The sequence below is a fragment of the Eulemur rufifrons genome, chromosome 12 (genome assembly GCF_041146395.1).
Source record: "Eulemur rufifrons isolate Redbay chromosome 12, OSU_ERuf_1, whole genome shotgun sequence".
Classification (NCBI taxonomy): domain Eukaryota; kingdom Metazoa; phylum Chordata; class Mammalia; order Primates; family Lemuridae; genus Eulemur; species Eulemur rufifrons.
This window is the reverse complement of record NC_090994.1, coordinates 25,761,330-25,786,315: the sequence shown is the minus strand read 5'-3', so window position 1 is coordinate 25,786,315 and position 24,986 is coordinate 25,761,330. Positions and strand designations below refer to the sequence as shown.

Sequence of the window (24,986 nt, the reverse complement as noted above, 5' to 3'; positions counted from 1 at the left end):
TGCCGGGGACACCTGCTCCTCTCTGCCCCCCGCGGCCCGCAGAGCAGGGCGCAGGGCTCCGCGCATCGGAACCTGACTGCGGTCAGCCCCCAGTCACCGGCAGAGCGGGGTTCAAACTAAGACTTTCCCTGCACCCCGCCTGATCTTCCTCCTCGGTCCCTGCGAAAGCTGTCAGCAAGGCGGACAGTCTGTCTATTTCCAGAAGCATTTGCACACTGCAGCCAGGGGCGCCCCGAGGGACCGCTCCTTGAGGCTGACCCAGGCGCTCCGGGCCTGCCTCTGCCGCGGCCACTCGGTGCTCAGGGGCCGCTGGTGCAGCCTGCACTGCACAGCGCGGGGAACTGGCTCTCCCTAAGCTTCTGGAGCGGGCGGTGGCAGGGCAGAAACCCAAGCCTGGTTCCCACTGGAGCAGCCCACTCACCGCTGCAGGTGAGGCCGGCCCTCCACCCCCAGGTGTGCTGGTCCCCCCAGCCTCCGTCCCCAGGGGCGATCGACAGCCGGCGGCCTCCCAGCCCCTCCCAGGGTGTGCTTGTTCAGAACTGCAGACATGATTGTCATCCTGTCCTAACAGGCGCTCGGAGCCAGCTGGTCCTGAGAGCCCCTTTTAGGCCTTTGAGATTAGGCCTGTCCAACTCCCAGATTCCTGTGATCCGATGACATCAGGACTGTGAATAATCGGCCTGGCCCAGGGCCAGGATGGCTGTGCTGCTTCCCCCGTGAACTTCCTCCCCCTTCGGGAAACAGGCCCGCCCGGCCCTCGCGGCCTGTCCACTGGGCATCCTCCCCCGGCGGAACCGCCCCCAGCGCCACGACCCCACCCCCTGCCTTGGGACTTAAAGGAGGCGGGAGCCGGTCAGGGACACTGCAGCTGAGCTCCCGGAGCCCAGGGCCGGAGCGAGCAGCCAGCGGGCCAGAGGTAGGTGGGGTCCCTGTGCCTGTCTGTCTCCTTCTCTCTCCCCAAAGCCCTCCGGCAGATGCCGTCATTGAAGGGTGCCTGAGTGAAAGGCCCACTGCGTAATTCAGGCAGCAGGAGGATCCGCTAGAATCCGCTCCAAAGGGAGCTTTCTTCTGGTATCTGCGTGGAACTGGGGCGGACCGCAGTGCTTTGGAGGGGCCGGGGGTGCAGGGGAGAGGACGGGAAGGGACGCCTGTCTTGGAGAAGGGGGGTGCAGGGGAGAGGACGGGAAGGGACGCCTGTCTTGGAGAAGGCTGTGCTTGCCGGGTGGAGGGAAAGTGAAAAGGATCACACAGCAATGCTCTGAATAGACAATGGCAGCAGCTGGTGACTACAGGGCAGCAAATGTAAAGTCAGCTGCCTCGGGACACATGGCAGGGAGAGCAGGGGGTCCTCTGGGGTCCTCCCTCCCACAGTGAACCCAGCAAGAGACTGAGGCTGCCGGTGGGTGGGCCGGGGTGACCTGTCTCCAGGGATGGCGACCTGGTGGGAGGCCCTGGGAAGGTGCAGGGGCCTCACTTTTGCCCCAGGGAGCCGGGCCCAGAAACGCTTTGATCTCAGCAGGCCCCTCCACGCTCGGTAACCTCTGGCTTTTTGCCTGGAGGACATCAATCAGGTGGGCAGTCCTCTTTGAGGACTTTTCAGTTACAGGGGGGAAAATGACATCAATGTCTTTCATCCCTAAAGCACTCTGCAGGAAGCTCTCTAGGCTCTCTAGACTTTCACTGTCATTATCTTTATTTTCTTAACCTCCCGGGGAGGGGGGGAAGGAAGAAGGGAGAGAAGGAGGGAAGGGGAACAAGCTGAGCTCCCAGGTAACTAATGACAAACTCAAGCGCAAAGAACTGTGACAACAATGAGTTATTCAGTGGCCAATTTGGAATAATATGGTGGTCTCCTGCAGTAACTGATGACAGACAAAAATTGTGTGTGCACGCAGGTGTGCATGTGGGTGTTTGTGTGTGCATATACATATGTATGTGCATGTGTGTGGGGTGTGTGTGCATGTGCACGTGTGTGCGTGTGTGCATGTATTCATGCATGGGCGTGTGTATGTATATGTATGTGCGCGTGTGTGCATGTGTGTGTGCATGGGTGTGTGCACGTGGGGGTGTGTGTGCATGTGGGGGTGTGTGTGCATGCGTGTGTGCGTGGGGAGGGTGTGTGCATGCCTGTGTGTGTGCGTGTGGGTGGGTGTGTGCATGCGTGCGTGCGTGGGGAGGGTGTGTGCATGCCTGTGTGTGTGCGTGTGGGTGTGTGTGTGCAGGGGGTTGTGCGTGCCTGTGTGTGTGCATCTGTGCGTGTGGGTGGGTGTGTACATGTGTCTGTGGGGGGGGTGCATGCCTGTGTGTGCGTGTGTGCGTGTGGGTGGGTGTGTACATGTGTGTGTGCGTGGGGGGGTGCATGCCTGTGTGTGCGTGTGTGCGTGTGGGTGGGTGTGTACATGTGTCTGTGGGGGGGGTGCATGCCTGTGTGTGCGTGTGTGCGTGTGGGTGGGTGTGTACATGTGTGTGTTGCGTGGGGGGGGTGCATGCCTGTGTGTGCGTGTGTGCGTGTGGGTGAGTGGGTGTGCGCCTGCAATCCCAGCAGGAGACCCTGCAGATACAACTGTCACACGGGGCTCCCCCGCAGGTGACTTCCCAGCACTGCTGGCCCGTGGGTGGGAGGATTCATCCTGAGATGGAGACACTGGCTCGTCTGGTCCGGAATCAACACATGACGGCGACAGGAGCTGCCGGGGGCGCGTTTCCTGCAGGGCAGCGTCAGACCCCGCAGGCAGGGGCGCCGTGAATATTGAGATATAAATAGCTCCATCCTACCCATCAATTTATTCTCCCGAATGTTCTCAGAGACGCCAGCCTCCAATCTCTGGATCACGTCAGGAGCAAATGATAGCTGCCCTCTCTTGAGGCGGCTCCTTCTCCATCTCAGTTTACTTCGCAACGCCGAGTATCACAGTCCCATCTGTGCCGCTCTCGGCGAGTCCCTGCGGGCCCCACGCGTCCTGGAAGCAGCTGAGGAATAACGGTTAGGCGTGCGCTGCTGTGTAGGCTCATCGAGGCAGGACTGTGGCTTCATTTGCCCAGGGCCTGACGTGTTGACGAGCACAGCTATGACCAGTTTCAGACTCGCGTTCCAAGCAGCCCCGGTGCCCCTTTGGTGGTGCCATTTGAGGCCACCGTAACCAGCCAGGCTCCATTCTGGTAAACGAGCAGCCGGCAGGACGCAGCGCACCGGGGAGCTCGCTGTCCAGGGGAGGCCTCGTCTGCCAAGAGGCGTTTCTCAGTCACAGGGTTTTAGAGCAGCCGCAGGTGGGTTCGGTTTGGGAGGAGCGGCTTGAGCTCCGGGCGTCCCAGCTTCAGGAACGTGTGCGCTTGTTCTCAGCCAGCCCGGGGGCGACGCGGCTCCCAGGCCGTGGTAGTGGCCCTCACTCCACTCGGAATTCAAGGTCCATAGACTTCTCTGAGCTGCCGAGCATCTGGCAATGAGAATTTTGAATTTTTGGTTGGAACGTTGAGTTTTCATTTGATTATTTGGCATTGTGCATCTGTAGTCTCAGAATGCAATTTTTATTTTCGGTGAGTAGTTTTGGCTCTGTTTTGATAACATGATCAGCACAGGCAGTGAGGGACAGGCACGTTCTGCTCATTCCTTCCTGGGGCCATTCACTGTGTGCAGGAGAGAAACTGCGCACGGCCCCAAGCGCTCAGCCTCGTCCTGGCCGAGCGGCTCACGGAGCCACGTGGGGGCCTCAAGCCAAACCGAGCAAGAGGGAAGACGGTTCAGACTCGCACAAAATTAGAGCTAGAGAAAGTTACCTGTGGGGTACAGTGTGCTCTGCTTGGGTGAGAGGGACCCCAAAGCCCAGACTCCATCACTAGACAATGTATATGGAATGGAATTCGTAACTCTATTAAAATTTTAAAAAATTGAAAAACAACAAAATATCTTAAGGGGCTAGTGTCTATCTTTAGTGAGGTCAGTAAAATTTGATTGTGATTCTTTGAGTTTTCAAATGTTAAAATGATGTTCATGTTTAAAAGCAAACAAACAAGAATCTTAAAGGTCACCTGCCTGGCGACCAACCAGCCCTGAATCAAGCCGCACGGGCTGCTGAACGCGACTCCGCTGTCTGCTTACATATAAGAACAGCACGTCCTCTTTGTGATGCTTTGAGGATTTTGTGTCCTATCGCCCTGCCTGTGAAACGGGCTTCTCTAGAAGCGGGTGGGACAGATAAACTCAGTTCTCCATCACCTGAGAAATAACACCTGTGACGGGGAGAACGAACCCGGTGCTGGTGCAGAGCAAGCATTTCAGAAACACTTTTGAGGGGACAACTCAGGTTGTCAAACTTACCCAACTGGGAGTCTCGGCAGCTGCCCAGCTGTGGGTCACACCGCCCGGGGCCACGGCCCGGAGGCTGCCTCTCCGCCAGCGACTGTGAGCTCGGGCGACCGTGCCATGCTCCGGACACGTGCGCCGGGGGTGGGGGAGTCTTTGTGGGGAGCAACCTAGAAGACCTGAGTCCACCTGGAGCTTCCGGGGTGGTCACTTCAGGGGCAGCTGAGCGCAGAGACTGGGGGACCTTCATATTAAGAGCCTTTTCTGTTTATTACATAGTCACAAATATTCGATTCACTTACGACTAGGCTTTAGAGAATCCACACTGAACTCCCTTGAAGGTCCCTGTATCCTTAGGACTCTCAGAGATTCCAAACCACACGTCCTCCTGGGGCCGCCCTTGAAGGGAGAGCCTTGGGGTGCGAATCTCACCCCTGTGCCCGCTGAAAGGTGTTTGCTCGGAAGAGCGAGGGGCCCTGGCTGCCGCTGCCGCTGCCCTGGGCCCCAAGCCATGGTGCTGCGCTCTGTAGGGAGACCCCTCGTCCCGGCTAAGTCCTACTCTTGCTCAGTGCACAGCGTGTACGTTACGCATTCCAGAAAGATTGCCTTGACCACCCCCGCCGCACCAAGACTGAAGCAGGCACCCTCCTCCACATTCCTCACCGTGCCACCCCGCCTCCGGCCCTGATCTCACCGTGCTGTGTCCAGTTATCCGTCCCCTTCCTAAACTATGAGTTCTCTGGGGACAGCGTGAGGTGCCTTTAGGTCCCCGGGCTGTGCTGCTGCCTGGCCGGCCTCGGGGGACACTGGGTGGTGCAGAGGTAGCAGGAGTAGATCATCACCTGTGAGGCAGGGAAAGAGGTGCTGAGGCTTGAGGTCTGCGGGGGTCTTCTAGGTGCTGGAGGATGTCGCCCTTGGAGCTTCTCGAGCCCTTTTCGCAGAGATCTTTAATGAGCAGTTTGATGTCAGCCGAGTTTCCCAAAGGCAGGGGAGGGGGGCTTCGTGGGGGCGCTAAACCCAGCGACCCACCATGAATAATCTAAAAGAGAGAAATTACCGTCGCCTTGGTCTCTGCTGGCTAGTCGCGTCTTGTCATGTCCACAGAAAAGAGAAGCTTGTTTTATTTTTGCCTTGTTGGCGCAAGAGCCGTGTCTACACCTGGGCTGCTGAGACAAAGGGAAGGGTCTTTTGTTCTGGGACGCTCCCGTTTCCTTATTTCTCCCGAGTGGTGCCTCTGGTTTCCAGATACGTTTCCAGATACCTACGTGGGTGCCTGTCACGTGGCCTGGTGTCCATCTGTCCCAGCTTCCCTGGAGAGTCCAGAGCGGCCCTGGCATGAGCAGTGTAGACAGGCCCGAGAAGCGCAAATAGAAAAACAGATTACAGATGGGATAAAAGTCACACCCTTTGTACAGGAAATAACGGGTCCTGTTACTGCTCCTCCACGAACACAGGTGACGGGCACGGCATTTTATTTCCACCGTCGAGATTCCAGTTCCAGGTTATCTCAAGGCGTCCAGATGGTCTGGGAAACAGGACTCGGTATTAGCCCGTGAACACGATGGGGACCCGCCGAGCTCTGGGCGTCTCCTCTGCCTCGGCAGCTGCACGTGGATCCAGGGCAGCGTCGCCACTGAAGGACGTCAGGACAGTAAACGCAGCCGCCCCCGCTGCGCAGCAGGCTGGGCGTAGGGGCTCCACCCGCTTCCCCTCTAATTGCCAGAACAATTTAGCGAGGTGCAAATGATCAGCCCCGGAGACAACTCAGGAAACTGAGGCTCAGAGAGGCTAAGTGGCCCCCACGCAATCTGTAAGTGGGGTTCCAGGCTGGGGATCCGGAAGTCATGCCCCGTGTGCGCTGGAGCACATTAAGAGTTGCAATCGAGTGTCCCAGAGAGAGGTGCAAGGGTGTCGGGTTTGGGTGGAGGAGCCGGGTGAGTCCTGATGCCAGCCCTCACGGGGTGTGCCAGCTTCGGGTGGATCCCTCATACTTTTCTGCAGTTCAGTTCCCTCCTCTGTACAAATGAGATAATAATATTGCCTTAAGTGATTTAACAGATGTGAAAGGGCTTTGTAAACTCTGTGCCTGGAAAGTGGCAGGTACTGAAATACCTGTCGGGTGGGCGGCAGTACCCAGAGCGCATTTCTCACGCACGATGACGTCACTTGCACGTCAGCCAGTAGGATGCAGAGAAACTCATGGAACGACACCATGAAAGCTTCTGATCGTCATTTCCTGCTTCAGTTGTGTTGGAATCCAGAGGTGGACCGAAGAGCTATCAAATTACTGCATGCTAAGTTACCTTGTCATGATGCTTGCTTCAGGGAGTGGCAGGAACACAAGGAACTTAACAGGACACCTGTTTAGATTAATGTTAGTTTCAGGGCTTGTTTAGATTCAGACTTTGGGGCTAGCATTTTATTGCACTGACTAATTGAGTTAGCATTTGCCAGCTGAACCTTGTTTTCTTTCTTTAGAAGAATCTAAGTTCATTAGGAAAGGGTTTCTCCTGTTTCTATTGCAGGAGGAGCAGGACAGATTTCCATTCTCCTAGACCCACAACGAGCACTCCCTTAGTTCCTCCAAATAACCAGGATTTCCTGGCAGACGGTGGAGTGTTGAGATGACACCTGAACATACTCAGTGTAGCTTTTTATGAGTTTGATTTCATACAGCTTAGACACAGGCCATATGGCTATATTTTGAAGATGATTTGGAGAAAATTCTACCCTGATGGGGGGAGGTAGGGTGTGCCAGGAAAGAAGTCTATTCTACTCACCTCATCGGAATTGATCAAATTAGATAAGAAACAGGTTGTTTTTCTCTTCTCTCCTAGTTATAAAAGAGTTCTGTTCAAGAAAGAGGAAATAATCATCTGGCCTATAGAAAATCCTCATTTTGAAAAGTTCAGAATTGCTTATGTAGTTTTTTTGTTTCTTGAGACTGAGTCTGGCTCTGTTGCCTGGGCTAGGGTGCCGTGACGTCAGCCTAGCTCACAGCAACCTCAAACTCCTGGGCTCAAGCGATCCTCCTGTCTCAGCCTCCCGAGTAGCTGGGACTACAGGCATGTGCCACCATGCCCGGCTAATTTTTTCTATATATATTTTTAGTTGTCCAGCTAATTTCTTTCTATTTTTTTTTTTTTTTTTTTAGTAGAGACGGGGTCTCGCTCTTGCTCAGGCTGGTCTTGAACTCCTGAGCTCAAACGATCTGCCTTCCTTGGCCTCCCAGAGTGCTAGGATTACAGGCGTGAGCCACCGCGCCCAGCTGCTTATGTAGTTTTGAGAATGGTTTTTGCTCTGAGAGTGTGGCGTCTTTAACGGTCAGGACCTGCCACCAGGCTGTGACTCTGGCCTGAGCAAAGGGGAGCTTTTGTGAGCACTCACCACCCTGTGCGAGGCCAGGTCCTCCTCCCCCCATCTCACCTGACTTGTCCTGACTCTACAAACATGCCTTTGCCATTCCAAGGGGTTCTGACCATTTCTTCTCTAGTTTGTCGGCATCCATTCTGGCCTACGGTGGTTGAGGGCAGGGGTGTGTGTTGGGGGGAGCGTGTTGTTTGTCTTAAAGCCGTGAGTCATTTCAGGGTATTGGTACTCCTGGAGAATGACTCTCTCTTACTCAGCTTTCCAGAGAGAAGTTTTACAAAGCACTAATAGAAGAATCTCCTCGACCAAAGATAAATGCAGCAAACCTTGCACATGGTGCAAAATTTGATAATTTACTTTTGTCTTTCCCTTGCAATTTCTACCCTCCTCTAGCTTGCTCTTGTTTCTGCCTCCTCTTGCTGGCAAGAGCACAAACTACCAGCGCTGCCGTTCACTAATACCTGGGGCAGTTGCATTGTTTGCAGTTTGATGGATTGACTGCATGTGTATAGTTCCTTTATTGCAAATCACTTTCCTATAATCTAAGAAACAGAACTCCAGTGCCATGTATACGAGTTTCACAGTCTACATAGCAGGCCCACGCATTTTAGCATTTGTTCTCACAACAACAGAAACCACAGGATGTTAGCCCCGGAGGAAACTTGGGAGCATCCAGCCCACTTGCTTTTGCGTTGCTGGGAGCAGATTTTATGTCTCCAAACATAGATGCTTCTTGGAAGGACAGCACATTAATTTGTGTTCAGCCATTTTTTTATCTTATGTGCATGAGTTTATCAGTTCCTTTTCTGAGAGCAGATTGTTATGGGGGGAATGTGGAGAAGGTGGGGACCCTGAGAACACCACTTCACTTGCTGTTTCCCAGGGCCTTCCGCTAGCTGGCTCACGGCCTCTCCAGCGGCTTTGTTCATCTAGAGCCAAAGAATTATTAACGGGCTCTCATCAATCCTCATCCTCCTCTGTGACCACTGCAGAAATCAACACCGAGTTTCTCAGCCAGAAGGGCACACGTCCTCGGCTCTGGGAAACCGCACATCTCCCAGGAGAGCAGCTGTGGCAAGGTTCCTCTCTCCCTGGCCACCAGACCATGGTTCCCATTCCCCCTAGAGCAGCCATCATGCACAGGTTGTTTAGAGGGGCCGGTGAACAGAGTCGCCTGTCACTGTGGCCAGCAGGACCGAACACCGCTTCCAGGCAGGAAGGTCAGAACTGGGGTTGCACACGTATGTGGGAAGCAGACAGGGCCTGCCGAGCACAGATGTGCATGCTGTGTACTGCACAAGGGTGCCTGCCTGCCCATGCATCTTTGAAACCCAGGTGCCACTTAATTTGCCAAGCCACGTCTCCTGTTTTTTCTAATTTGCACAGATTCTTTGTTAACTTGCCAAACTCTGGCCCTGCCGAACCCCATCCACCAGAGAGGATGCCTTTTGCAAATCTGTAAAAATCAACTTTGTGTGCTGGGGTGGGCCTGCCAGGGCTGGGGTCCTGGGGGCTTGGGGACCACGGGCCTTATGGCCATTGCACCACTTCTCATACAGTGATTCAGGGGTTCCAGCCCAGCGAAAGTCAGCCCCCTCGGGGCCTGCCTTCCCCCTTCCTTCCCTCCCTCGCTCCCTCCCTCCCCCCTCTTACTTGCCTGCCTTTTTAGTTCTTTGATGATTCTGGGAAACTATTAAATATAGCAAAAGAAGGAAAGCTCAGACTGTCTCTATAAAGTGGGCCTCTGAAGGCTTCTCACGCCTACCCCTCCAGTCTCCTCTCCCACCCTGGCCTCCCCGAGCGCTCGTGGGTGTCCCTGTGGCGGGGCCTGTGGCCTGCTCCTGTGGCCCCGCCAGCCCCGGTCTGCGTCCGCGCCCTGGGTTCACTTCGCTCTCTGCCGTCACTGCCCCCGACCTCCACACCCACCTCTTTGAAGGCAAAAAAACAAGGACCGTTTTCCCTCCCTCTCTTCTCTCTCCGTCGTCTTCAGACTGCACTGTTTTCCTGCTGGCCGGATGACTAATTTCCTTGTCATCTCCCACCCGACTTGGCCTGTCCAGCCGCCCAGCTGGCCTCTGTGCGGTGCAGGCGGAGCTGTCACGCTCACACTGGATCAGCTCACGGCCCACGAAGGCCCAAAGCGGCCAAGGACAAGTCTCTAACTCTCCCCACAGTAGAAGACAAAAACAGGGTCCTGCCCTCTTGTGCAGATTGTTCAGCTGCCAAAGGGCTGGCCCTGGGCAGTTGCGGGGTCTGCGCACAGCCCCAGGCCACTCCCCAACCCCCCACCGCCCGGCTGGGCCAGGGGCTGCTCCCTCGAGGACAGGAAGGACCGTGCAAATACCTCGCTTTTCACTTTGCAGCCTTCCAGGAGGGCCTTGGAACCAGGCAGTAACTCAGCAGGCGTCTGGGGAAAAAACTAAATTGACCCCCAGGCTCGGTACGTGAGCGCGTTGCGAGGGCCGGGTGGTTCGGTGCAGGGTGGAGGAGAGCGAAGCTGCCCGTCCTGCGGAGGTTCCTTCACCGGTTCCTTCACGCTCGATCGCTGTCGCGTTCCGGACCCTGGGGAAGTCCCCAGGGCCGGCCTCAGAGAGCTGAGGGGACAACCTGCCCCCGTGGGCATCAGGAAGGAAGAGGGGAATCAGGTTAAGAAGATCTATTTTAAGAGGTTGTAAGTAATGGGGTAAAATTAAGAGGGGAATGGAAGAGCAATTTGGGGAAATTCTGAGAAAGGGGCAATTTGAGGGAGGCTGAGAAGGGAAAGCCCGGAGAGGTTCCCTGTGTCCAGGAGGCTCCACCGGGCGCTCCTGCTCTGGGCTGTGGGCGGCCTCGCCCTGCTTCCTCCGCCCTGGAACCGCCAGCCAGCGGTGGCAGACGCCCCGGGCGTGGCAAGGGCACTGAGGACAAAGGCCCGAGGCTGCCCCGCTGTTTCCTTCAGGAGGGGCCGGGGCAGCTGCTTCTGGAGCACAGGACTCCCCTGAGCGTTCTCAGGCTGGAGCCGCTGTGGCCCCGGCTCCCCGTGGCCCCTGCCCACCCTCTGCCCCCCAGCAGCCCAGGCAGGACCACCAGGCACATCGCGTCTCCCGCCTCAGCCTCCCGTTCTGTTTGAGGCATGGGAGGATGAACCACACTCCCAACAGGGGCGTCCCTGTCAGAGGCACAATCGGGAAGCCAGAGCCGACCCAGGCGGGGGTGGAAAGCCCGGAAGCCCCTGCGCCAGGAGGCCCGGGGACCCTGGGGATGGGGGAGGGCTGGGATCAAAAGTTGCTGTGGCCTCAGGGCAGTGAGTCAGGGGCAGAAGCACCCTGCCTGACGCCGTGACAGCCACAGAACAACACCCGACCCACTAACCTACTTTACGCTGCCGAGGGCAAGATCTCCGGGAAGGGCAGATGGAAACTGGGAAGTCCGGGTCCAGGAAGACGTGAGTCTAAGGACCCCAGATGCCCGCCTCCCTCCATGGTGCAGATCTGCGTTTTACTGGACCCGGTCGCAGGCTATAAAAAAGGAGACAGGCACCAGGAGGAGCAGTGGGGAGGGCAGGGTGGAGGGAGCCTCTCCTGTGCTGGGCACGGACCCTCAGACCCCGCTGCGTCCCCAGAGCACACCCAGTCTAGGCAGGCTGGCTCTGCCGTGCGCCGGCAACGATGTCACCACAGCTTCCTCTGGAAACTCCGGAGAGGACATCACTGTGGCTCCATGGAGTCAAGCCCAGGGCAGGAGTTCCCTCCCAGGAGACCACGCCAGGGCACTGTGGCCCCCAAGTGCCAAGCAGGGCCAGAAACGGTCCACCCTTCCGCCCACGGAAACCTGGGGCCAGATCATCGGCCAGCAGCCCGAGCGCCCGCTGGCGACGAGCAGATACACGAAACGGGCTCTGTGCAGACAGGGGTGCCGTGCGCAGGGAGGACCTTCTGGCATGAGCCGCGGCCCGGGGGAAGCTCAGTGAGATCAGCCAGTCGCAAAGGGACACACACTGTGTGATTCCACCTCTGTGAGCCGTGTAGAGTAGGCGGATTCGCAGTGACAGGAAGTGGGAGGGCAGGTCCCAGGGGCCGCGCAGAGGGAGGCAGGAGTTAGCGTCGCCCCGGGACAGTTTGAGCTGGGGAAGAAGAAACGTCCCGGGGTGGAAGGTGGTGACGGTGGCACAACAATGGGAAGGGACGTAATGCCACAGAACAGCACACTCACAAGTGGTTGGAGTGGTACATTTTATGTCACGTACACTTCACCACAGTAAGAATATTAAATACACACACACACACACACACACACACACACATTCTTCAAAAATCCCCCTGCAGGCGCCGCCCTGGCGCTTCTCCCTGCGGGACCCGGCCGTGATAAAGTGGCAGATCCGTGGTCTTCATTGTACTCTGACCTCTCACGTCACACGATTACGCTCTTTTTTCTCTTCTTCCAGGATTTAGGGGACACTGAAGAAACGACGGCTAAGATGAAGACAGAGCTCTTGTGCGCGCTGCTGCTTTGTGGAGCAGTCTTCGCTTCGCCCAGCCAGGTGGGTGTCCGGCGTGTCCTGCGAGCCCCCTCGAGGCTGCCAGTCGCCCCTGGTGCAGCCCGAGTCTGTGTCCAGCCAAGCCCCCGCGGCGGGGATGGCGTCCCGGCGCGGAGGGCGTGGGGACAAGGGTCGGTGTGGCTGCAGCGCGCAGGCGTGCACACGCCTCTCTGCACAGGAGACTCCGGACCCAGGGCCCCGCGCAGCCCTGGGGCTCGGTCTGACTGAGGGAACGGTTCTCAGTCCACTGCCTGGGTCTGCCTTCTGCGGAGCTGCTTTTAATCCACAAAGTGCAGTCGTCCCTCAGCATTTGTGGGGATCGGTCCCAGGACCCCTCAGATGCCAAAAGCCAAGGATCGCCAGGCACAGTGGCTCATGCCCCTAATCCCAGCACTCTGGGAGGCCAAGCCGGGAGGATCCTTTGAGGCCGGAAGTTCAAGACCAGCCTGGGCAACATAGCAAGACCCCGTATCTACAAAATAATTAAAAAATTAGCTGGGTGTGGTGGCATGTACCTGTAGTCCCAGCTCCTCAGTAACTGAGGCAGGAGGATGGCTTGAGCCCAGGAGTTCAAGGCTGCAGTGAGCTATGATGATGCCACTGCACTCCAGCCTGGGTGACAGAGTGAGACCCTGTCTCAAAAAAAAAAAAATTCGCAAATGTTCAAGTCCCTGATATAAAATGGCATGAGTATTTGGTTATAACATATGCACATCGTCCCCTATCCTTTAAATCATGTCTAGGTCACTTACAATATCTAATATAAAGTAAATGCTATTTAAACAGCTGTTATAATGTATTTTTAATTTTATTGTTTTTTATTGTTGTGTTATTATTTATTGTCTTTTCCCCAATATTTTCAATCCATTGGCTCCCCGAGGGCCAGCCGTATTTATAAAAGACAGTGCCGGCACGGGGACCCCCAGAGGCCAGCAAGCTGCCCTCACGCTGCTCGCAGATAAGCCAGGCCTGGGCTGGACTCACCCTCTGAGAGGGGCTGGCGGTGAAGGGGATCTGCTGAGGCCAAACGAGCCGCCCCTCTGTGTAAGACTTCAGGGAAGGGACAGCCAGGATGGAGGAGACACACACTCCGCTGCCCAGCATGGTGGCCGCTAGCCACATGGAGCTCTTTCAGTATAAAATTAATTAAGATGAGAGAAAATTAAAAATTCGGTTTCCCAGTCACACTGGCCACATTCGAAGGCTCAGTGGCCACATGTGACCTGTGCTGTGTTGGACAGCACAGATAGAAAACATTTCTGTCGTGCAGAAAGTTCTGGACAGCACTGGTCCAGAAGTCGAGGAAGAACTAGACCAGGAGGCAGGGAATGGCCTCCCCCCGGGCCGGTTCCTGAGGCGGCTCTGGGCAGGGGCGCCTGACGGGCAGGTGCACGGGTGGCTTCTGGCCCGGCCCCGTGTCCTCAGGACGCCCGGCCTGTGCCGACCTGCCTCCACGCCCGCTCTGTTTGCAGGACGTCCGCGCCCGGATCCGAAGAGGAGCCAGGTCTTCCCAAGGTAAGGCGAGGCGGCAGACGTGGGTCCGCAGAGGTGGGGCTCAGGGTGCTGGGGGTGCTGCGGGGCCGGGCGCTCATCCTCTGCCCGTGCCCTGCTCCCTCTGCGCGGGCGAAATCTTTCAGGGCAACTCGGGAGGACGCCTGCCCGTTCGCCATCCAGCAGGCAGCCGAGGCTAGACAGGCTCTGAGAGGAGTAGGAGCCCTTGTCCTCTCGAGGGACAGGCGATCAGGGGTCACAAAGCTGGGGGGAGCCTGCCAGCTCAGTGGCCCCAAGTCCTGGTTATACAGATGAGAAAACGGAGCCCGGAGAGAGAGCGACTTGCCCGGGGCCACACAGGGGCCAGCAGCTACCACGACAGCACTGGCATGGCCGTGGGTCCCGGGTCTTTTCCTGGGCTCAGCGCCTCTGCTAACACACCCGTGTGTCTGCGCTGCCTTCTGCTGGCCAAGGAGGGACAACTAAGCGGGGCCGCCCCACAGATGGGTGTGGCCTGTGAGCCACCTCTGGCGTGGACTGGAGGAGGCTGAGGACCGTCCCATCGGGGTTCCGACAAGATAAACACGCTGACAGCGGCTGCCTTGACCCCGACGTGGAGAACTCTAGGCCCAGCTTCAGGCCCCAAAGCACCCCTGGGCCCCCACCTGTCCTCCCTCGTGACCTAGTTCCCCTGGGTCTGGAAGGCTTTTCAACCCCCTTTTTTTGGTGGAGGTTTCCCCAGACTGAGTCACAGCTTAAGCGTGACGCTTGTTTGCTGGCGGGCTCGGCGTTTCCTACAAGGGTCTCCCGTCCTCAACAGACCTTCAGAAGCAGCAGGGACATTATTTACAGCGAGCATACGGTTACTTCTTTAAGTAGGTAAAAGTAAAAACTTTTTTTTATTAAGTTGGCGTTTTGGTTGGAAAACAGAAAACTGGCAAGAGAATATTGGGGGGGTGCTTCAACTTTTCATGATGCCAGAGACACGAACGAAAGCGGCACATTTCTGCAGAGCCTGAAGTGCCAGTTTCCTTTGTTTGGCCCCAGATGTGGCATCTCTGCGCGGTGATGCTCACGCAGACCGAAAGCTCTGATGGGCAGTTAGGAACAGACGGATATTTTTGATGAATTAAAGTGAAAAATTAGAGAACCGCTTAATAAATGTATTTTGATAGATAGATTTTTTTAAAAAAACAAGGGCCCATCAGAGGAAAAACAATCAAAGGGGTCTTTGGTGACAAAATATTCAGTATTTGCTGACTTCCAGTTGCGAGGGATCCACGACGGCATGCAGGGAAGGCGAGAGAGTTGTTTCTCGGCAGGTCCGGGGCAGCAATCTGGGTGAGTTTTTGGGTCGTGTTCTAAAGAGGCCAGCCTGCCTGTCGTTGTAGTGACCTGCAGAGACGAGAAAACACAGACGCTGCACCAGCAACACGAGTCGTGGCTGCGGCCCGTGCTCAGGAGCAACCGGGTGGAATACTGCAGGTGCAGCGGCGGCAGGGCACAGTGCCACTCGGTGCCCGTCAAGGGTAGGTATGCACGCCGGGCTGGGTCCCGTCCCCCGGCCCGCACTGCTGCGGGGCGCCAGCACGTTCCAGTCTTCACAGGGACATTCCAGGCACGTTCTGCCACAAGCAAAGCTGAAGGTGCAGAGCCAAAGAGGAGACTAAGTGACCGTAGGCAAAAGCCTCCACTCACTGGGCCTCAGTTTCCTCATCTGTAAAACAGGGAGAACAATGGTACATACTCTGTGGTTTGCTGAGAGGAGTAAATGAGTTAATTTTCTAAACTGTGTAGAATAGGGCCCGGCAGGTAGAGAGCACTCTTAAATTTTTAAGCCATGGCCGGGCGCGGTGGCTCACGCCTGTAATCCCAGCACTCTGGGAGGCCGAGGCTGGAGGATCACTTGGGGTCAGGAGTTTGAGACCAGCCTGAGCAAGAGCAAGACCCCGTCTCTACTAAAAATAGAAATATCAGCCGGGCATGGTGGTGCATGCCTGTAGTCCCAGCTACTCAGGAGGCTGAGGCAGGAGGATCGCTTGAGCCCAGGAGTTTGAGGTTGCTGTGAGCTAGGCTGATGCCACGGCACTCTAGTTGGGGCAACAGAGTGAGACTCTGTCTCAAAAAAATTATTTTAGCTCACATTATTCTTGGAGCTGCTTTGAAAGTCCAATTGATCTTTGAACAACACGTTTTTTGAACTGTGCAGTCCACTTTTGTGGATTTTTCCAACCAAAGGTGGATGGAAATGCAGTATTGATGGGGCGTGAAGCCCACGTCCGTGGGTTCTGCAGGCTGCCCGTGGGCCTCGAGCGCGCTGATTTGGTAAATGGGTCCTGGGACCAATGCCCGAGGGTACCGAGGGACAACTGTAACTCAAGGTTTCCTTGTCCGTACTTGACAGGTTGCAGCGAACCGAAGTGCTTCAACAGGGGGACGTGTCTGCAGGCTTTGTATTTCTCAGATTTTGTCTGCCAGTGCCCTGAAGGCTTTGCTGGAAAACGCTGTGAAATTGGTGAGTGGGTGGGCGGGCTGTGTGAGAGAGGGGCTGAAATCCCGACTCCCGCATCTGCCCAGAAAGGAGAGCAGGTGTGGCGGGGGCAGGGTGGGCCGGGGACTGGGCCGCTCGTCTGCTGTGGGTTAGGAACCACAGTGCCAGGCCCGGTGGGCAGAGCTCGATGCGACCCTGGGGTGTGGCCGGCACCCCTTGTGCCCAGTCTGCCTCTGGACCCCTGCGGCTTCCGCAGCCAGCCCGCCTCGCTGTTGGGGGTGACAGGGCAGAGGTGGGAGCCTTTTGAAAGGCTGAATGAAAGAGGATTCCCACGAGATGTCCTGTTCCCCCTCAGATGCCAGGGCCACATGCTACGAGGACCAGGGTGTCACCTACAGGGGCATGTGGAGCACGGCAGAGAGTGGCGCCGAGTGTGTCAGCTGGAACAGCAGCGCGCTGGCCCAGAAGCCCTACAGCGCGCGGAGGCCAGACGCCATCAGGCTGGGCCTGGGGAACCACAACTACTGCAGGTGAGAGGTGGCCGGAGCCGCCACAGCCGGGGAGGCCTGTGCCAGACCAGTCCGGGCTCTCCACCGGGACAGAACCAGGACGACACGGGTGTCTACAGACACAGACACACATAGGTTTATTTTAAGGAATTGGCTCGTGTGATTTTGGGGACTGGCAGGTCTGAAACCTGTGGGTGGCAGCAGGCTGCGTCCCCCACGCAGAACTGCTTTCCAGTGTTTGCCTGTAAGGCCGCCCGCGGATGGGACGAGGCCGCCCACTGCCCAGGATAGTCTCCTTTACTGAAAGCCTACTGACTGCAAATGTTAACCACACCTGCAAAACACCTTCACAACACTGGCATGAGTGCTGCATTAATAACCGGGTACTGTAGCCACGCCAAGCGGACACGTGAGACTGTCACAGCCCTTGTCAAATTGGCACCCACACACATCGCCTTAAACCACACTCAGTCTCCAAGCACAGACGGTAACTGGGTCTGCTTCTGCCCAACGCGATACAACTATCCAGCGCACAGCCCCCAGCGCACTAACCCTTTCCCTGTGTGTACAGCCCGTGGGTCCATGAGGGAGGCTCCACTTTGACCTCCCCTGCCTCTCCCTGGCTGATTTTTCAGAAACCCGGACCAAGACTCAAAGCCCTGGTGCTATGTCTTCAAGGCAGGGAAGTACAGCTCGGAGTTCTGCAGCACACCCCCCTGCTCCAAGCGTAAGTGGCAGCCCTCCCACCCCACCCCACCCCACCCCTCCCCACCTTCCCTCAGTGTCCTTGCCGGAGAGGGTCTGGGAGGACAAGGCTGCCTGTCCTGCAGCTGAGGAGAGACACAGGCAGGCAGGAGTTGGTTCTTTGACCACAGAGGGAAGAAAGTCAGGAGACTTAGGTCTGCGCCCCACTTCACCTCTAACTGCTGTTTGACCTTCACCTCTCTGACCCTCAGTCTCCTCATCTTACAGAGGAGAGGATGGGACTGAATCAGTGGTTTCCAGCCCTTCTGAGAATGGATGGAGATTTTCACTTTTTTGATAAATGGGCCCTTCTCTCTCTCTCCCTCTGAAGACTTTTTTTTTTTTTTTTTTTTTAAGACAGAGTCTCACTCTGTTGCCCTGAGCAGTGTGCCGTGGCATCAGCCTAGCTCACAGCAACGTCACACTCCTGGGCTCAAACTCCTGCCTCAGCCTCCAGAGTAGCTGGGACTACAGGTGCACGCTACCACCACTGGCTAATTTTCCATTTTTAGTAGAGACAGGGTCTCGCTCTTGCTCAGGCTGGTCTTGAACTCCTGACCTCTAGTGATCCTCCTGTCCCCGCCTCCGAGAGTGCTGGGATTACAGGCGTGAGCCACTGTGCCCGACCCCTTCTCAAGCCTTTTGATGAGAAAAATCTTCCGAGATTGAAAAAAATACTAAGTAACAAAAAGGGACTATGAATTCAGTGGTGCTTTTACAACTAATTACGCTATGCATCACAACAGTATGAAAGATATTGTTTTAAGTTTAAATATGTGCACACAGAAGTCGTGTGCATTCAGTGTCGGGTCTCCCAGTAGCGCCTGTGCACCGTGAGCTTGGGGACTGCAGTGCCAGGAGCTGGTCTAAGTCAGGATCTGCTGACCTAGAGTGTCTTAAACATCCCTTCCAGCTGGGGTCTCCATGCACAGAGATCAGCTTCACGTGGGGAGGAAAGAAATGGGGGATCAATGAAAGCAGGCAGTGTTCTAAGGCTTCTACTCCCTCTTCCTTCCAAGCCCAGCAAACCCCTCAGCACTCCGGCACCCCAAACCTGAGAGGTCAGGGCCCCGACACGCCCGCCCCCAGTGCAGCGCCTCGGTTCGCTGTGGCCTGGCAGAATAAACAAGGACACTGCTGCTAACTCTCAAAGCAGCTCCCGAAGTAGCCTCCACTGATGGCCCGTGGCACCCCTCCTGCTGGCCCTCTCCGCACAGCCACCTGGAGGCCACAGCCAGGGGTGGAAGTCAGAACCGGAGATGAAATCGTGCTCCGTGTCCGTGTGACCGGGCTTGAGGAGGGCGGGGGGAGGCGGAGCTGCCGCGCCCCTCTGGGTGCCAGGCTGGCCACCGCCGGCTTCCCTGGCCGGACTTTTGCCTGCTGCCGCATCTGGTTGGTTCAGTCTCAGCTTGAGGTTTCTTTTCCTCCAGGAGAAAATGGGGACTGCTACTTTGGAAAAGGGTCAGCGTACCGCGGCAGCCATAGCCTCACCACGTCCGGGGCCTCCTGCCTCCCGTGGAATTCCGCGAGCCTGATAGGCAAGGTTTACACGGCCTGGAAGAGGAGCGCCCAGGCCCTGGGCCTGGGCCAACACAACTACTGCCGGTACCAGGACGGGGTCCGAGGCACTGGGCCTGGCCGAGGGCGGGGCTGGGCCGTCGGGTGGGACAGGCTCAGTGCCTGCAGTCCGGCAGACCCGGGCTGGGGACCACGGGTGCTGTCTAGCCCGACCCACTGGTTCGCTAGAATCCCAGCCACCGTGAGAAGCAGGTGCGCAGCGTTCCGGCCAAACCCCCAAGTCAGGGTCCTGTCCTGCAGCCACTCAGCCCTCCTCCGCTGCGCGCACATGGCACCTCTGTTCCTCCCGGCAGCCGGGCAGGGCAGAGCACCGTGGGGACTAACCGACAGGAAGGCAGAGCGAAGTCGCTGTCCCGGGGGGTCTGCCGCAGAGCCGCCCGAGCAGCGCTTTGCCGCGGGGCCTCCCTGCGCTCCCACGCAGCCTGTGACGCCACCGGAATGTGACCGAAACCTTCACCTCCTTCCCCCTTTAGGAACCCAGACGGGGATGTCAAGCCCTGGTGCCACGTGATGAAGGACGGCAAGCTGACGTGGGAGTACTGTGACATGCCCCAGTGCTGTAAGGGCTGGTCCTGCCTCCCGCCTGTGGCTGGTGTCCCTTCTTAGCGGTCTCCTCGCCACTTGCTGTGTCTTCACCGCTGTCTGTGCGGACGGTGCTCACTGCCGGCTTCGGGGCCTCGGTGGGGCGGGGGCTGCGGGGGTCCGCGACTCAAGCAGCGGTGGGCGGCGACACTCGGCGGGCGGGTGTCCCCTCCTGGGGTGGGGGGAGGGGAAAAGAAGCAAAGGAGTGCGCCAGCTTCTCTTAGAATCCTGCAGGCTCGAAAGCTTTCTGGACGCCGCTGGTGACGATTGTGGCGGCTCCTTAGACAACCTATAACGTGGGGGGCGGGGGGGGTCGTCTTCCTGTCCGCAGTCACCGAGCAGAAAGGATCGCTCGGCACTCGCGTGGCCAGCCCAAGTCACCGGGCCTGCTCCCCTGTCCTCCGCCTGTGGCCTCTGTCACATCTCCCACCGCGCCCACGGGTCGCAGGGGAACCGGGTTAATGACGGGTGCCGAGAGACAGAACATGCGAGTTGGTGCACATTGGGGAAAAGTGAAATTTTAGTTTGAAAGTTGTCACTCGGTTCCTGTGAACGCGTAGTTCAGCCAGAATGTTCCTCAAGGAACACAGAGCCTTACCGGGAAGGGTGGGAGGGAACCACCAGTTAAGGCGCAAGCAAGGTCGCTGGCTCAGAGCGGCAGGCTGCGTGGACGGAGCCACCGGCAGACGTCGCTCGGGAGGAGGCTGTAAGGCTTCCTTATTCCTGAAGCCAGGAAATGGCTGCGGGGAAAAAATCAGGAGGAGGGAAGCATCGCAGAAAGACCCCCAGACTGGGAGTCAAACAGAGCGGGGTTCTAATCCAGGTGCCACCGTAACCACGGGCACAATGTCTCAGCCTCCCGGAAACGCAGCGTCGTGAGAGTTAGAAAGTGGTGTGCGATACTCGGCGTGTTGTACCCAACAGACCAAGTTGCGGTCTTTGTCACCGTGGAGACTGTGCTGCTGCCCTGCAGCCACGCGGGTGCAGTGAGCCCGCGGGAACTCGGGGTTCCACGAGGGGAAACGGGGCGAGAGCCCGAGGGCCGCACCCAGGGCCGCGGGTCTCACCCGGCCTGTCTGTCCCCCCAGCCACCTGCGGCCTGAGGCAGCGCAGGCAGCCGCAGTTCCGCATCAAGGGCGGACTCTTCGCAGACATCGCCTCCCACCCGTGGCAGGCCGCCATCTTTGTCAGGAGCAGGCGGGCCCCGGGGGAGCGGTTCCTGTGCGGGGGCGTCCTGATCGACTCCTGCTGGATCCTGTCTGCCGCGCACTGCTTCCAGGACAGGTGGGGCTCGGAACCCGCGCTTCTCTGCCCGCTGCGGCCGACCCAGGCCCGCGAGGGGCGGCAGCGAGCCGGCGTTCGAAGGCTGCTTCTCCCGCAGGTTTCCTCCGCACCACCTCGCGGTGGTCCTGGGCAGGACGTACCGCGTGGTCCCCGGAGGGGAGGAGCAGAGGTTTGAAGTGGAAAAATACATCGTCCACCAGGAGTTTGATGATGACACTTACGACAATGACATCGGTAAGAGCTCGTCCTTCTGCGCTCGGGTCCACGCTCCATGTGCGTGACGCACACGCACGCGCCCGCACTCGCCCAGCCGCGGTGACACCCGCGGGACCCCTCCTCCCAGACTCTCGCCCCCTCCTCTCGCGCCGGAAGCCGCGCCTCACCCTGGGCGTGTCCCCTCCCTCCCCGTCGCAGCCCTGCTGCAGCTGAGGTCCGACGCGCCGCGCTGCGTGCGGGAGAGCAGCTCCGTGCGCGCCGTGTGTCTGCCCGAGGCCGGCCTGCGGCTGCCCGACTGGACGGAGTGCGAGCTGTCCGGCTACGGCAAGCACGAGGCGTGTAAGTGGGGGACGGCGCGGCCCGCCCGCCTGTCTGTTGACCAGACAGAGGCAAACTGGGTCACGAGAGTGGGTTCCAGCTCCCCGCCCCCCTCAGTCGCCAGGACCATCTCTGCCTCGCAGGCCACTGCGCGCAGGGCGAGGGTCCCAATGGTCCAAGTGCTTCAAAGGCCTTGAGGATTCAGGAAGGTTTCTGTATAAGAAGCGGAGTGCAGAGGCTAAGGGTGCGAGTTCTGGGATGCTGGAGGGGTGTAGACCTGACTTCAAATCCTGCTTGCTTAGCTGTGTGACCCTGGACATGGGGTTTTACTTTGAAAGGCTCCAAGCCTCGGTTTCCCTGTTGGTAAAGTAGAGAAAGAACCTAATTAGAGTATGACGATTAAATGAGATAATATTAGATTAAACTAGTGGTTGTCAACTGGGGCGATGTTGCCCCCCAGGAAACATCTGGCAAGTCTAGAGACATTTTGGTGTTACAACTCAGGGCGGAGGTGGGAACGAGCACTTAGGGACGCTGCCGAATGCCCACAGCGCACAGGACTGTCCCCCACTGTAAGGAACCATCTGGTCCAAAATGTCAACAGTGCTGCTACTGAGACCCTGGGTCAAGTCCTGTAGAACTGCTGGTTTTATGGGTCAAAATGATAAAATATTGGCAATGTCATAGGATTCAACCTAGTAACACATGTAAAATCTTGATAAATGTTAGCTATCAGAAAATTTGGCCTTCTCCTTCTGAAAGGTTTACCAACAGCTTCCCCTCAAACCATAAGATGTCCCCCTTCTCTTTCAGCTTCTCTTTCCTATTCGGAGCGGCTGAAGGAGGCTCATGTCAGGCTGTACCCGTCCAGCCGCTGCACGTCACAGTACTTGTTCAACAGAACCGTCACCAGCAACATGCTGTGTGCGGGAGACACTCGGAGCGGAGGGAACCAAGCCAACCTGCATGACGCCTGCCAGGTAAACGCGACACCTCCGCAGACTCTGGGCACACCGGGGACGAAGATGCCCCTTGGCCAACAGGTCCTTAGCGCAGGGAAACCGGTGCAGCCAGCAGGCAGCGATTTCGTCTCAGCGAGGCCCTGGGGGTCCCCGACGGGGCCTCAGAGAGCAAAGCAGTGGGAGAATGATCACAGTCACCTAAACTGCAGGAAACCTCCCCAACATCTGCACAGGAAGCTCCGCCTGGCACAGGGTTTCCTTTAAGTGCAGGCGGTATTGACTAGTGAAGTGACAGATAAAGCAACACAATTAAGAAATCCTCGACTTCTGTAGGTGCCAGAGCACTGGCGTCTGCCACGTCGCAGGAGGAGGAAGGCGCCGCACTGGGAAAGAGGCCGTGGTAATAGGTGGTTTGTGAGAAATGAGTTTTAGAAACTCGCTTTCAGCCCTAATGTCCTAGGAAAGGAAACCCTTTTGGGTTCTCTGTGTGGCATTCTCGTCAGGGTTGGCCCGTACATTTCGTGATTAACAAGATACTGGGGTCTGGGGGACAGACCGACCTGCTGGTATTGAGACCTAAATAGAGCCAGTCCAGGCTCTTCCGCTGCAGACTGTGCGGGCTTCGTTCTTAATCGCATCAGTGATTTTTTCCCCCCTTGGTTCCTTGACAGTATTTGGTTTCTTTTTGAATGGTCTCTTCAGAAACCTCAACTGTACCACGTACCTCACAGTCAAAAACAGGTTGTATCAAAGTGAAACTGTTCTATCTGCATGCTCGAAGTTAAAAACAAAAAGTCATTTTGATCCAATATGGCAGCAGCCCCCCCATGATCCAGTTTGGCTAGACGGCGTGCGGTGTTGCTGGCACTCGCCCGGTTGGTTCCCGTAACCACCTGCGAGAGGGCTAGTGGCGTCCCCGTCTCACAGATAAGGAAAGCCCCACACAGCCAGCTGAGGCCACACGGCTAGTAAACGGCAGAGTTCAAAGTAGGGTTTTCGAGGCCTGAAGTGTCTGGGCGATTATCTCAATTCTACTTTACTACAGTAGAAACAGCCTAATCCTCTAGAGGATCAAGATAATTGAGATATAAGATTTTTCCTTTCTGAACTAGATACAGTAAGTCTGCACTTAACATCGTATCTGGGAAAAATAAGTTCTTAGAAACTGCGACGTTAAGAGAAACAAGTATAACGGAACCAATTTTACCGTCAGCTAATTGATACAAACAAGAGTTAAGTTCCCAGGGCGAGTTTCTGGTCACAAAAACATCACCAAACTTCTAAAGACCCCAAACACTTAATATTAAACATTGACATGAAGTGTATACATACATTTAAGAAAGACGAACACCAGCAAGGCAAGCATTTACCAATGTTTCCAGTTCTGGGTCTCAGGAGGCGGGGGCCTGTCCCGGAAGCTCAGGGTGCCAGGCGGGCGCCAGCCCTGGCCGGGCCGGATCCCTGTGCAGAGCACTCACACCCGACACGCACTCGGCCGGGACCGTGTAGACACGCCAATTCACCTGCCGCGCACAGGTTTGGGGTGGGAGGAGACTCGAGCAGACGTGGAGCACGTGCACACTCCAGACAGTGGCCTCGGTCAGGAATCAACTTCTTTTTCTCATCAACATTACAGCAAACGACATTAAATATTTATCAAGGACCTGCTGTACTTTGAAGGATACAATGTTCACACTACAAATACTAACCCTAACTTTCCCCCCAAATCGTCTGCCTTTTTGCAAACAACTCACCTGTTCCCTCCTTTGCAGGGTGACTCCGGGGGCCCCTTGGTGTGTTTGAAGGACAACCGTATGACATTGGTGGGCATAATCAGCTGGGGCCTTGGCTGTGGGCAGAAGGACATCCCGGGGGTGTACACCAAGGTCACTAGCTACCTAGACTGGATCCGAGACAATACGCGACTGTGACCAAGAACACCAGCTCCCTGAAACCACACGAGGTCCTGCCTTCCTCCCCCCGAGAGGCTGCTGCAGACGTGCTTCTCTGCACGGACTTCTCCGCAAACCGCCGTGCGGTGCAAGCGGGAGAGAACCCACAGAAGGAGAGGGAGAGTGTATGTTTTCACAGGCGCTTCCCATTTGGGAAGTTTTCAGGGCTAAGGTCTGACTTCAGAATGTGTTCTGTCAGACAAGAAGACGGATATGTAAATGCCAACCCCTCCAGGAATGCCACCATCTGGAGCAGAAACTGGGTGAGCCAACCCGTGTTCAGCCAAAAGCCCAACCTCTTGATCTGTCGCCGTGAGCAGCTTTGGAAATGGGACCCCAAAGATAGAAGCATGTTTCAATAGTAAAAAACTGTAATAACAATAACTAGATGCTTCAGGAAAGACTTGCGTTAGAAACAGACGTGTATTTATAGTCACAAGAGCCCGGCAGGACCTCCAGAGAAGTGGGCTGGCCAAGCAGGTCCTGGTTCTCAAAACCACCCTTCACACTAAGTCCCCTTCCCCTCCCCACGGCCCCTGGCAGCTACTCCCTGTGTGCAGCGTAACCTGTCCTTACAAGCTTTACAGCAGAATGGAGAGTCGTGCCATTGTAACAGCTAGGCCTCAGCACATTTATAGCAATCCATCTCGGTTCTTACTTACCATAACCCTGTA

General features: G+C 56.7%; 1 protein-coding gene across 1 annotated transcript; it reads left to right on the top strand.

Moving 5' to 3' along the window:
• Positions 1 to 884: 884 nt before the first annotated feature.
• On the top strand, positions 885 to 24,986 carry PLAT (plasminogen activator, tissue type). Its single transcript, XM_069485297.1, has 14 exons — positions 885 to 916; positions 12,093 to 12,188; positions 13,658 to 13,700; positions 15,068 to 15,205; positions 16,081 to 16,191; positions 16,523 to 16,697; positions 17,312 to 17,403; positions 18,851 to 19,025; positions 19,472 to 19,557; positions 20,669 to 20,864; positions 20,962 to 21,098; positions 21,279 to 21,419; positions 22,212 to 22,378; positions 24,133 to 24,986. The coding sequence occupies exons 2-14, from the start codon at positions 12,126 to 12,128 to the stop codon at positions 24,289 to 24,291; spliced, it is 1,683 nt and encodes a 560-aa protein (XP_069341398.1). The 5' UTR covers positions 885 to 916; positions 12,093 to 12,125; the 3' UTR covers positions 24,292 to 24,986.